The 13699-nt window shown below is 40.8% G+C and overlaps 1 protein-coding gene across 1 annotated transcript in view; it reads left to right on the top strand.

Moving 5' to 3' along the window:
- Positions 1 to 13224, top strand: part of LOC112231574 (TBC1 domain family member 2A) — a 42610-nt gene extending 29386 nt beyond the window's left edge. Inside the window, exon 13 of the mRNA XM_042311771.1 lies at positions 12871 to 13224. Coding sequence (XP_042167705.1) covers positions 12871 to 13072 — 202 coding nt within the window. The 3' untranslated portion in view covers positions 13073 to 13224. The remainder of the gene's footprint in view (positions 1 to 12870) is intronic.
- The last annotated feature ends 475 nt before the right edge of the window (positions 13225 to 13699 follow it).

The raw sequence follows: 13699 nt of genomic DNA, 5'->3' as shown, positions 1-13699 counted from the left end.
CATTTGAAAATATTCTCAACATGAGCTCATTTCATTGAGTTTATGCAGAAGAGAGTTGGCGCCACCACTTGAAAAGGGTAAAGAATGCTGGTATCTCCCCAAATGTAGTGTGTACCACCCCCAAAAGCCCAGAAAGATCCATGTGGTGTTCGATTCAAGTGAATAGTTTGATGGAGTGTCCCTGAATGATATGTTGCTGTTTGGGTCGGACCTCAACATTAGGCTCTTAGGGGTCCTCCTCAGGTTCAGGAAGGAATCTGTCGCCATCACAGCAGACAAAGAACAGATGTTCCACTGTTTTGTGGTTCATGAAGACCACTGAGGTGTCTTGTGTTTCTTATGGTAACGTAACACTGATCTCAACAAAGTGATTGAATACCGCATGAGGGTCCATGTCTCCGGTAATCTTTGGATTGAAGAAGGCAGCGAAGGAATAGGAGGTGCGTGACACTTCATAGAGAGAGACTTCTATGTGGATGACACTCTTAAGTCCTTTCCCACAGAGGCTGAGGCCATTGATGTTCTACGAAGAGCCCAGAACATGCTCAAACTCTCCAACCTCAGGCTTCACAAGATAGCCTCAAACAAAACAGAAGTGATGAATTCCTTCCCTGAGAAAATCGGGCCAAAGACCTCAAAGACCTGGATCGCTCTTAGGATGATCTTCCTGTCCAGCACAGCCTTGAAGTGAGCTGGAACATCATGTCAAATACATTTACAATCCAAGTTCCTGAGAGGCAGAAGATCTTAAGGTGTGCTTTTCAACAGTGAACAGCTAGGATTCCTTACCCCAGATGATTCAAGGAAAACTGTTTCCAAGAGAACTCTCCTCTCAAGAAACAGAGTAGGATAACCCCCTCCCGGAGGTAAAGTATGAAGACTGGAAAAGATCAAAAGATGTGCTGCTGGAACTTAAGGTGTTACATGTTCCACTAACCTATACATCTTTCTCCACTTCAAAAGCACAGAGCTATCTGTCTTCTCAGATGTCTTAAGGCAATAGTGGCAGTTGCTTACCTGAATACCACAGGCGAAGACAGAAAAGCCGTCCTTGGCAAAGCCAAGCTGGTACCTCTGCCTGAGCTCACCGTTCCCAGACTGGACCTGTGTGATGCCGTCTTGGCTGTAGAGAACGCCAAACTCATTGTGGAAGAAATGGACCTGAAACTAGATAGGATCACATTCCACATCGACATCAAAGTGGTGTTAGGATACTTATATAATCAAACTCAAAGATTTTATGTGTCTGTGAAAAACTGCGTACAACGCATCAGACATTCAATGCAACCAGAGCAGTGGAAGTATGTCCTGACGGAACACAACCCAGCTGACCATGGTTCAAAATCTGTGCAAGCAGGTGTCCTGTCTTTGGCTATGCCGGGTTTAGTGATATGACATGCTATTCTATAAAATAATTTCTCCGTAATTAATATTACCTGGTTGAGCTAATCAGGTAAATGTAATTAACTAGAGAGTCGGGGCACCACAAAATAATATTTATAGAGCTGTTATCTTCCGAATAAACTCTTAAAGACCTAGTAATATTTTACATCAATAGCAGTCAATATTAATCGTCACCTTAATTCAGTCTTAACCAAGAATTTACAACTTTCAGATATCTTCACGAACCCTGGCTAACAAGTTGAATCAGCAATGCAAAATTGGGTTTAATTATCCATTTACTAAATACCTAAACTAATCACACAGAATTACATATACAAAGAATAAATCATACCTCGATTTCAAATTCCGTCATAAAGGAAAACGTCCCTAGCGGGCGGAACAGATATGACAGCTTGTTACACAAAAGAAAATGGGCTGGGTATGAGTGAAAGAGCAGGAAGACTGAGGAACAAAGGTCAAAGCTGTGCTATCGTAAATACAGTATCTTATGCATTCTAAATTACCGCCCATTTGGAAAAGGAAAATTCAATAAATATTTACTCTGAGCTGCGCTTCGGTAGGTTGGTGGTAGATGGAAGGCCGTGTTGCACAACCGAGTCCTTCGTCCTTTGAAGAATGTCTCTGCTGGTAAATTGGATATGTTGTAGTAACGTCGTTGTGTGGTAGCGGGGATACTCTGTCTGTTCCTTCCTAACCTGCGTTTGCAGCTGCTGTTGCTAACTCAATGGCTAGGAGGTATCACTTCTGTAGTGAATAAGAGTTCAAAGTTCATACCATTCGCAACCAAAGCTCACGCTGATGTTGGCTTCGTTCTGTAGTTATTATTTGAACCATTCTGACATCGGACCGTCATCCTCACATCCTCGGAACAGGAGGTTATATTGTCGTCAAGGCTTTATATAGTGGAGCGAGAAGGGTGTGACTGAAAAGTTTTTTATAACCCATGACTCTTCACTGGGGCTGGCCACTGATTGAGCAGAGCCCTAACCTTATGAAAACCCAATTCCCACATTTTAGAAGCTAAAAATCACATTTCATCCCATCACCACTAATTTAATATTCTTACATTTAAATTGAACAACATTTCCATGTGAATCCGATAACTCTGCTATGTAGACTTTCCAATCTTATCATTGATGAGAATGTCTCAGATGACAACTGAACTGACATCATATTCATTAAGTACCACCTCATATATTCAATTGGTCAGATTACCATAATATAGTTCATTTCCCCCCACCTTCTGATGTTCCCAGAATCTCTATGTTCTGGGAACATCAGGTGGGGGGAAAAAGGGGGGAAGTAGAGAGAGAAAAAAGGGGGGGAAGAGGTATTTATGACTGTCATAAACCTACGTCATGACACAGGCCATCTTGGAAGTACGATATGGCTGCCTGGGGCCAGCTTTCCTTCTCATGCCTGACAGGTCAGCATGTGATGAGCAAGCTTCATTCAAGCTTGTCAACCCAGAGTCAGACGTCGAGATTCACTAAAAAGTGACAACCCTTCCTTCTAAAGTTTCAGAGACTCAGCTGTATTCCAAGCAATTTGAGAGCTTTTCCACTGGAGTTCCCTCGTGAGGGCAACAGCCCGTCTTCTCCACATAGCCTAAAGGTTTACCAAATCTGCAGATGGAAGTAGCTGTGCCTGCTGGCACACCTGCAAGAAAGGCCTCACTGATGTGAAAGAAGTGACGACCCGAATACACAGTGATCAAAATAAATCAAATGCATCAAGGAAAAACGAGACCTTCTGCCCAATAGTCTCTCCGCAAGCTTTATCCCATCATTGACAAAGAAATCTTACTGCGAGTAGGAGAACGCATCAATTACTCACATTTTCAGGAAAATTAGACCAACCCTGTCCTTATTATCCAAGGCCAGCATCATGTTGTGACCTTACTCATTTGTCACCATCATTAAGGAGTGAAGCACCAAGGAAGACACCTTACTGAAGGAGCCATCCGAACAAGTGGTTTGTTGATAGTGTTAGCCAAAAGATGCATCAGCAGCATTATTCACCTATCTGTAACCTGTAAGAAACTACGAGACCCCCCATTCTCATAAGTTGGTCGAGATGTCTTTGGACCATGGGAGGTCACCGCACGCTGCACAGAGGCAGACAAGACCACACCAAGTGATTGGCCGTGCTGTTCACATGCATGCCCACAAGGGACATTCACATAGAGGTAATAGAATCCATGAGCTCTTCCAGTTTCATCAATGCGCTCCATAGATTCTTCTCCATCAGAGGCCCTGCCAAGCAGCTGAGGTCGTACTGCGGGATTAACTTTGTAGGCACATCCAAAGGACTGAAGTTGTATCCTGGGAGACCAGCATTGAAGATTACCTCAACCAGAAATGTGCCTGGGTTTACAACCACCCGCACTCTTCACACATGAGTAGCGCATGATTGGGATCGCACACCACATCCTAGACTCCATGCTCCTTCAAGTTAGATATTCAAAGCTCACTCACGAGATCTTGACAACTCTCATGTCTGAGGTCTCTGCCATATTCAATGCAAGACCTTTGGTTCCTGTCTTTTCTGAAGCACCCTTCATATGAACCCCTTCCACATTCCTGGCTTAGAAGACTGGTGCAGCCCCAACTCCTCCTGGAGAGTACTCAAAGGGAAGCCTGTTGATATTAATTAATAACAAATTAGATCCGAATGTGTAAACTGTCAAAACAGATCCAAAAGGAAGGTGGATCCTTTTAAACATGCTATTGGACGATAAATTGATTTTGCTAATTAGTCTCCATTACCAGTCAAAAGTTTGGAAACACCTACTTATTCAAGGGGTTTTCTTTGTTTTGGAATGAGTTGAAATGTTAAAATAATGTAGGAGACTATAACACAATAGGTATGGCAAGAGAAAATCCATAGATTCTTTTTTTTTTTTTTGAGTGACCTTGCGCTTACAATGGAAAGTATAGGGGCATACTGAATTCTAGCTCCCAGGATGCAATTCCTTTGGCTTCCACAGGGTGTCAGCAGTCTGTTCAAAACTAATATGAATGATCAGTTTTAGTACAGGGACAGTCTTGGAAATTCATATTTGGGTGCGTGATAAAGACCAGACGCACGTGCTAAAATTGGTTTCCCATTGAACATACTTCTTTCTGTAAGAAATATTATAGTTTGATTACATTTCAGGGTATCTGAGGAGTAAATGGAAACATTTTGACTTGTTGAAACAAAATTTAGGGGTAGATTTTCGGATTCCTTTCTCTGCATGTTGAACGAGTGGATTACTCAAATCGATGGCGACAACTAAACTGACTTTTTGGGATATAAAGAAGGATTTTATCTAACAAAACAACACTACATGTTATAGCTGGGACCCTTTGGATGACAAATTAGAGGAAAATTTTCAAAAAGAAAGTGAATATTTAATCGCTATTTGTGAATTTGTGAAACCTGTGCCAGTGTAAAAATATTTTGATGAGGGACACCTTCCTCAATCAATCACATTGCATGCTTTCGCTGTAATAGCTCAATTGGACAGTGCAGTTAGATTAACATTAATTTAAGCTTTCAACTGAAATAAGACACTTGTATGTACCTAAATATTTCATATCCACAATTTGTATGATTTATTTATTTGAATTGCGCCCCCTCCAGTTTCACCGGATGTTGTCCAGCTAGTGGGATTCCTAGCCCTAAGAATAACATACAGTGCATTCAAAAAATATTCAGCCTTATTCTAAAATGTATTAAATAGTTTTTTCCCCTCATCAATCTACACACAATACCCCATAATGACAAAGCAAAAACACGTTTTTAGACATTGTTGCAAAAAAAATGAAACTGAAATGTCACATTTACGTAAGCATTTTGACCCTTTACTCAGTACATTGTTGAAGCACCTTTGGCAGCAATTACAGTCTTCTTGGGTATGACGCTACAAGCTTGGGTTGGAGTCAATAATACACATTTTTCAACCATACCACACATTTCTTGTTAAACACACTATAGTTTTGGAAAGTCGGTTAGGACATCTACTTTGTGCATGACACAATTTTTCCAACAATTGTTTGCAGACAGATTATTTCACTTTTAACTCACTGTATAACAATTCCGGTGGGTCAGAAGTTTACATACAAAGTTGACTGTGCCTTTAAACAGCTTGGAAATGTTCAGAAAATGATGTCTTGGCTTTAAAAGCTTTTGATAGGCTAATTGACAAAATTTGAGTCAATTGGAGGAAAACCTGTGGATGTATTTCAAGGTCTACCTTCAAACTCAGTGCCTCTTTGCCTCATCATGGGAAAATCAACCGAAATCGGCCAAGGAGTCAGAAAAAAATTGTGGTCTGGTTCATCCTTGGGAGCAATATCCACATTTCTGAAGTTACCACGTTCATCTGTACAAACAATTGTATGCAAGTATAAACACCATGGGACCACTCAGACGTCATACCGCTCAGGAAGGAGACGCGTTCTGTCTCGTAGAGATGAACGTACTTTGGTGCAAAAAGTGCAAATCACTCCCAGAACAATAGCAAAAGACCTTGTGAAGATGCTGAAGGAAACATGTACAAAAGTATCTATCCACAGCAAAACAAGTCCTATGTCGACATAACCTGAAAGGCCGCGCAGCAAGGAAGCCACTGCTTCAAAACCGCCATAGAAAAGCCAGACTAGGGTTTGCAACTGCACATGGGGACAAAGATGGTACTTTTTGGAGAAGTGTCCTTTGGACTGTTGAAACAAAAATAGAACTGTTTGGCCATGATGACCATCGTTATGTTTGGAGGAAAAAGGGGGAGGCTTGCAAGCCGATAAACACCATCCCAACTGTGAAGCACAGGGGTGGAAGCATCATGTTGTGGGGGTGCTTTGCTGCAGGAGGGACTGGTGCACTTCACAAAATAGATGGTATCATAAGGTAGGAAAATTATGTGGATATATTTCAGCAACATCAAGACACCAGTCAGGAAGTTAAAGCTTGGTCACAAATGGGTCTTCCAAATGGACAATGACCCCACTCATACTTCCAAAGTTGTTGCAAAATGGCTTAAGGACAACAAAGTCAAGGTATTGGAGTGGCCATCACAAAGCCCTGACCTCAATCCTATAGAACATTTGTGGTTAGACCTGAAAAAGTGTGTGCGAGCAAGGAGGCCTACAAACCTGACTCAGTTACACCAGCTCTGTCAGGAGGAATGGGCCAAAATTCACCCAACTTATTGTGGGAAGCTTTTGGAAGGCTACACAAAATGCTTGAGCCAGATAAACAATTAAAGGCAATGCTACCAAACACTATGAGTGTCTGCAAACTTCTGACCCACTGGGAATGTGATGAAAGAAATAACAGCTGTTATTCTGACATTTCACATTCTTAAAATAAAGTGGTGATCCTAACTGACCTAAGACAGGGCATTTTAACTAGGCTTAAATGTCAGGAATTGTGAAAAACTGAGTTTAAATGTATTTGTCTAAGGTGTATGTAAACTTTCGATTTCAACTGTATATATATATACAGTACATATATGTATATATATATATATACATATACACATACACACACACAATTGCAAAATTTCTAAAAACCTGTTTCCACTTTGTCATTATGGAGTACAGTGTTTAATGAGGAAAACATTTAATTTAATCAATGTAACAAAATGTAGAAAAAGTCAAGGGGTCTGAATACTTTCCGAATGCACTTTATGTACAGCAGATTATTGTGTGGGACACTTTTAATTGTGCCTTTTAGAGGTCATGCAATTCAATATTCTTTCAAACAAAAACAATTTGTCAAAAGAGTTCATATTAACAAAGGAAATACAAGAAATAGCAGTACAGATGGATAGCAATAAAAACTATACCATAGAGGCACATAATAAGTTAGAGGAATAACAAAAAGAAAATGACTAACTTATTTGGAAGGATCAAGTATAATGTATTACAAAATAGAGCTAATTGGATGGAAAATTGTGAAAAATAAACCAATTATTGTTGAATCTTCAACATATAAATGCTACCAAACATTATTTACAGAAACCTAGTCATCCATGATTCACCCATTCATATTTTGAAGGAGGAAGCAAAATACTTTATGCGCATGTTCTCTTTTCAGTCTCCTCCATTTCCACTAACTGAAGTTAACTGTTAAGTAATGATTTCCTGAATAAGTGTAAAATTAACAGTTGTACAGAAACACTTGTGAGTGTCACAATCTTTTGAAGCATACTCGGACCAACGTGCAGCGTGATCTGGGTTCCACATTTTTATTTATATAAAGTAAGTGAACCATATATCAAAACAATAAAGAACGAATGAAACGTGACAATGGAGTGCTAACATACAACTACACCTAAACAATATCCCACAAAACATAAGAGAAAAATGCTACTTAAATATGATCCCCAATTAGAGACGATGACCAGCTGCCTCTAATTGGGAATCATTCAAAATCACCAACATAGAAAAACAATACTAGAACCCCACATAGAAATAATAAACTAGACTAAACCCCCAGCCACGCCCTGACCTACTCTACCATAGAAAATAAGGTCTCTCTATGGTCAGGATGTGACAGTACCACCCCTAACCCTAACCCTTTACTATTCTTGGGAAGTGGAATGACTTTAGCTTCTCTCCAGGCCTGAGGGCACACACTTTCTAGTAGGCTCAAAGTGAAGATGTGGCAAATAGGAGTGGCAATATCGTCTGCATTTTATCGATGGCAATTTGAATGCGCAGAGATATTGTGACGAGATCCTGAGCCCCATTGTTGTGCCATTCATTGGCCACCATCACCTCATGTTTCATCATGATAATGCACTGCCCCATGTCGCAAGGATTTGTTCACAATTCCTGGAAGCTAAAAATGTCAGAATTTTTCCATGGCCTGCATACTCAGTCACCCATTGAGCATGTTTGGGATACTATGGATCAACTTGTACGACCGTGTGTTCCAGTTCCCACCAATATCCAGCAACTTTGCACAGCCATTGAAGAGGAGTGGGACAACATTCCACAGGCCACAATCAACAGCCTGATCAATTCTATGCAAAGGAGATGTCGGGCTGCTCAGATACTAACTGGTTTTCTGATCCACGCCCCCAACTTTATTAAAAGGTATTTTTTAAAGGTATCTGTGACCAACAAGGTATCTGTGACCAACAGTCTGTACTGTAGAATGTACATGTAAAAAAAAATAAAAAAAATCGAAACCTGTTTGAGCAACTGTGGAAGAGTTCAGGTACTGGTGGACACATTCTGGGCCAGATGGTGCAATGAATACCTCAACACGCTACAAAGCCATCAGAAAGCAAGCGACCCAACCTCAAGGAAGGAGACAATGGACAATCAGGCAAGAAAATGAATTTGGGAGTAATTGTGTAAAAGATGGAATGGTCAGGAAGGTGGAATTTAAAGTAACCCGACACAATGTCTCCAAGACCTTCTCAACACCCATCTCAGATATCGTCCTTCTCTTGTTCCCTGAAGAAAAGTTTGTAAATATGTTAGAAGTGGTATCTTAAAAGATGCCTTAAAAGATGTATTTGAACCTTTTAATAGATTCATTTCAGTTTTCCCCACCTAGTTTTGGTTGTCATCATTTCACTTCCTGTTTTTACCATAGAAGAAGAATGTGACAGTGAACTCAGTTATACACAATACCTTGCAGTGTTCCGGCTAACTGCTATTTATCCATTTCCATCCCTTAGTGCCACTATAAGGGCCAAAAACTATCAGCAAGTAAACATAATTCTAATATTATCTGTACATGTGTATCATTATTTTGAGAAATGTGTAACTCCATACAACTTTTGTATGTGTTTGGAAATCGCTAGCAATTGTAGCATGGCCGTCATTCAAAATAATTTAATTGACATCTAGCATAGCCATTACAGGTATTAGCACTGTGATTAGTTTCATTCGCTCAGTCTAGCTTAGCTTAAAAGTGAACTTTGTTTGTTGATTTGCTGTGCATAGATTGTTATATATGTATTTGCAGTTTCACACGTTTCTGCATTAAACCTGTCAAAAGACAACACCTGCCTGTTCCTTGAAGGGCATAAGTGCTGGTAAGAGTTTAACTAACTATTTAACTCAACATGTACTCCTTGGGAGTACAGCTTGGAGTTAGAACAGTACAATATATGTAAGCGAAAGATCATTTTATCTAATAATTGGCAGCCAAGCAACGATCATGTCATCAGCATTAAAAAAAAAAGTATATTTATTGGAAATGTGCATGATTATGTGCACTTAACCACCATGTGAAGTTCATAACTTATTTCATCTGCCTATATACTCGATGCTTTTCCACATGGTGATGGTAGGCCTACAAACAATGTTACATATAAACGCGTGACTCTACACTTACTTCGATATGATGGTTATTATATCAATATTTGCGCATAAAGGTGTTTCCACAGCAATTGTCACAATCAATTTCACAGACCAAAAAATTATTAACCCTTGTGTAGCCTTTATGTTTTGTCAACATTAGGACATTTTACCCACAAATGTACTAATTCCTTCAGGCCTGTCATGACTTCTTTTCAAATCAAATCAAATTTTATTTGTCACATGTGCCGAATAAAACAGGTGTAGACCTTCCAGTGAAATGCTTACTTACATACAAGTCCTTAACCAACAATGCTTTTTAAGAAGTGAAGAAAAAAAGTGTTAAGTAAAAAATAGAAAATAAAAGTAACAAATATTTAACAGCAGAAGTAAAATAACAATAGTGAGGATATATACAGGGTCACTCTACCTACGTTTACAGAGTAGGTAGCCGGGGCACCGTTTAGTCAAGGTAATTGAGGTAATATGTACATGTAGGTAGAGTTAAAATGACTATGCATAAATAATAAACAGAGTAGCAGCAACGTAAAAGAGGGGTCTGGGTAGCCCTTTGATTAGCTGTTCAGCAGGGGGTAAAAGCTGTTAAGAAGCCTTTTGGACCTAGACTTGGCATTCCTGTACCGCTTGCCATGTGGTAGCAGAGAGAACAGTCCATGATTAGGGTGGCTGGAGTCTTTGACAATTTTTATGGCCTTCCTCTGACACTGCCTGGTGTAGAGGTCCTGGATGGTATGTACTGGGCCGTACGCACTACCCTGTGTAGTGCCTTGCGGTCAGGGGCCGAGCAGTTGCCATACCAGCCAGTGAAGCAAACAGTCAGGATGCTCTTGATGGTGAAGCTGTAGAACCTTTTGAGGATCTGAGGACCCACGCCAAATCTTTTCAATCTCATGACAAATCTTGTCATGCCCTCTTCACGACTGTCTTACTTGAAGCTCTCAACCTGCTCCACTGCAGCCCCGTCGATGAGAATGGGGGCGAGCTCGGTCCTCCTTTTCCTGTAGTCCACAATCCTCTCCTTTGTCTTGATCACGTTGAGGGAGAGGTTGTTGTCCTGGCACCACATGGCCAGGTCTCTGACCTCCTCCCTGTAGGCTGTATCATCGTTGTTGGTGATCAGGCTTTACACTGTTGTGTCATCGGCAAACTTGATGGTGTTGGAGTCGTGCCTGGCCATGCAGTCATGAGTGAACAGGGAGTACAGGAGGGGACCGTGGACGCACCTCTGAGGGGCTCCCGTGTTGAGGATCAGTGTGGTGGATGTGTTGTTACCTACCCTTACCACCTGGAGCCGGCCCATCAGGAAGTCCAGGATCCAGTTGCAGAGGGAGGTGTTTATTTCCAGTGTCCTTTGCTTAGTGATGAGCTTTGAGGGCATCATGGTGTTGAAAGCTTAGCTGTAATCAATGAATAGTATTCTTACATAGGTGTTTCTTTTGTCCAGGTGGGAAAGGGCAGTTTGGAGTGCAATAGAGATTGCATCATCTGTGGATCTCTTAGGGCGGTATGCAAATTGGGATGGGTCTAGTGTTTCCGGGACAATGGTGTTGATGTGAGCCATGACCAGCCTTTCGAAGCACTTCATGGCTACAGACGTGAGTGCTACGGGTCTGTAGTAATTTAGGCAGGTTACCTTAGTGTTCTTGGGCACAGGGACTATGGTGGTCTGCTTGAAACATGTTGGTATTACAGACTCAGTCAGGGACAGAAAATGTCAGTGAAGACACTTGCCAGTTGGTCAGCGCATGCTCGGAGTACACGTCCTGATATTCCGTCTGGCCCTGCGGCCTTGTGAATGTTGACCTTTAAGGGCTTACTCAAATGGGCTACAAGCAAGCATGATCACACAGTTGTCCGGGAACAGCTGATGCTCTCATGCATGCTTCAGTGTTACTTGCCTCGAAGCGAGCATAGCATTAATTTAGCTCGTCTGGTAGGCTCGTGTCACTGGGCAGCTCGTGGCTGTGCTTCCCTTTGTAGTCTGTAATAGTTTGCAAGTCCTGCCACATCCGACGAGCGTCAGAGCCGGTGTAGTACGATAAAATCTTAGTCCTGTATTGGCAATTTGCCTGTTTAAAAACCTGTTACTGCAGCAATCCCGATACCGGGATCGATATGACAACTACCAGTGAAAATAGAGGGCGCCAAATTCAAACCACAGAAATATCATAATTACAATTCCTAAAACATACGTGTCTTATATCATTTTACAGCTATTCTCGTTGTTAATCCCACCAAAGTGTCCGATTTCAAATAGGCTTTTCAGCGAAAGCACTACAAACGATTATGTTAGGTCTCCACCAAACCACAATAAACACAGCCATTTTCCAGCAAAATATAGCATTCACAAAAACCAGAAATAAAGATAAAATTAATCACTAACCTTGAATTATCTTCAGATGACTCATAGGACTTCATGTTACACAATACATGCATGTTTTGTTTGATAAAGTTCATATTTATATAAAAAAATCTGAGTTTACATTGGCGCGTTAGATTCACTAGTTCTAAAAACATCAAGTGATTTTGCATAGCCACATCATTCAACAGAAATACTCATAAATTGAGATGATAATACAAGTTATACACATGGAATTATAGATATACCTCTCCTTAATGCAACTCCTGTGTCAGATTTTTTAAAAACTTTATGGAATAATCTGAGACGGCGCTCAAATGTAAAACCACCACAGCCGCAAAAATGGCTCCTTTACCTTTGATGATCTACATCAGAAAGCACTACAGGAATCCCAGATCCACAATAAATGTTTGTTTTGTTCGAAAATGTAAGACAGTGGCAGAAACATTATGTACAAATAAGTTACGAATAACGCTAAAAAACATACACAGTAGCACAATTGGATACAGGATCATCAAACAGCAGCCATCTCCTTCGGCGCCATTCTCTCAAGTATGCCTCAGGTAATTAATCTGCATCAAATGGTTGGATGGAAACCTGGTTATAGAGACTGTTCTTCTCCCCAAAACAATTTTAATACAATTCCCATTAATTTGTCAACACTAGTCAACAGGACTGAAAATACTTCTATATACTTAGTGTGTGACTGGACAACATAAGCGTCAAAATATACAACTGATTACATACAAATCACACACTGCTTTTTCCTTCCCTCCACAGGAGACTGACAACCATTGCATTCAGCGACATGAACCCGTTTCCTTTCAGGCTGCTCCGTCAGAGACGGGCCCTGCACCTTCAGTGTGTGCATGTACAGTTGAGTGAGTTAGAGCGTATCCAGAGGGAGCTGGGTAGAGAGCGACGCCAGCACAAGGACAGGGAGCTTGGGCTCGTTTCCAGCGAGGATGAGGGGGACACATGAGCTCTGGATAAAATGCTCTGGCCAGATTCCAATCGGAACTTTTACCCCGTGTCCTGTTACTCACTTATCTCAGTAGATATTGTCAGTTTGTCTTGTTTGATGTTTTCAATGTTCATGTTTTATTGTCACGTGCATAAATACAGTGAAATGCCTTTCTTGCAAGCTCTTTCCCAACAATGCAGTAATCAATATCAATAGTACTATAAAATATAAAGTAGAATAAAAAATGACGAGAAATAGAAATTAGAACACGAGGAAGCAAGTAAGCTATATACAGGGTCAGTACCATATCTACAATGCCATATTTACAATGTGTTGGGAGTGGTAGGAGTAGATACATCGAGCTCCAAAAGCATTGGGACAGTGACACATTTGATGTTGTTTTGGTTCTGTACTCCAGCACTTTGGATTTGAAATGATACAATGACTGACTGAGGTTAAAGTGCAGACTGTCAGTTTAAATCTGAGGGTATTGTCACCCATATCAGGTGAACTGTTTAGAAATTACAGCCCTTTTTGTACATAGTCCCCCCCATTTTAGAAGACCAAAAGTATTGGGACAAATTCACTTGCGTGTATTACAGTAGTAAAACGTTAAGCATTTGGTCCCATTTTCATAGCACGCAA

This window comes from Oncorhynchus tshawytscha, linkage group LG34 (assembly GCF_018296145.1).
Source record: "Oncorhynchus tshawytscha isolate Ot180627B linkage group LG34, Otsh_v2.0, whole genome shotgun sequence".
Classification (NCBI taxonomy): domain Eukaryota; kingdom Metazoa; phylum Chordata; class Actinopteri; order Salmoniformes; family Salmonidae; genus Oncorhynchus; species Oncorhynchus tshawytscha.
The sequence above is the reverse complement of the archived record's forward strand: the minus strand, read 5'-3'. Positions and strand labels throughout refer to the sequence as shown.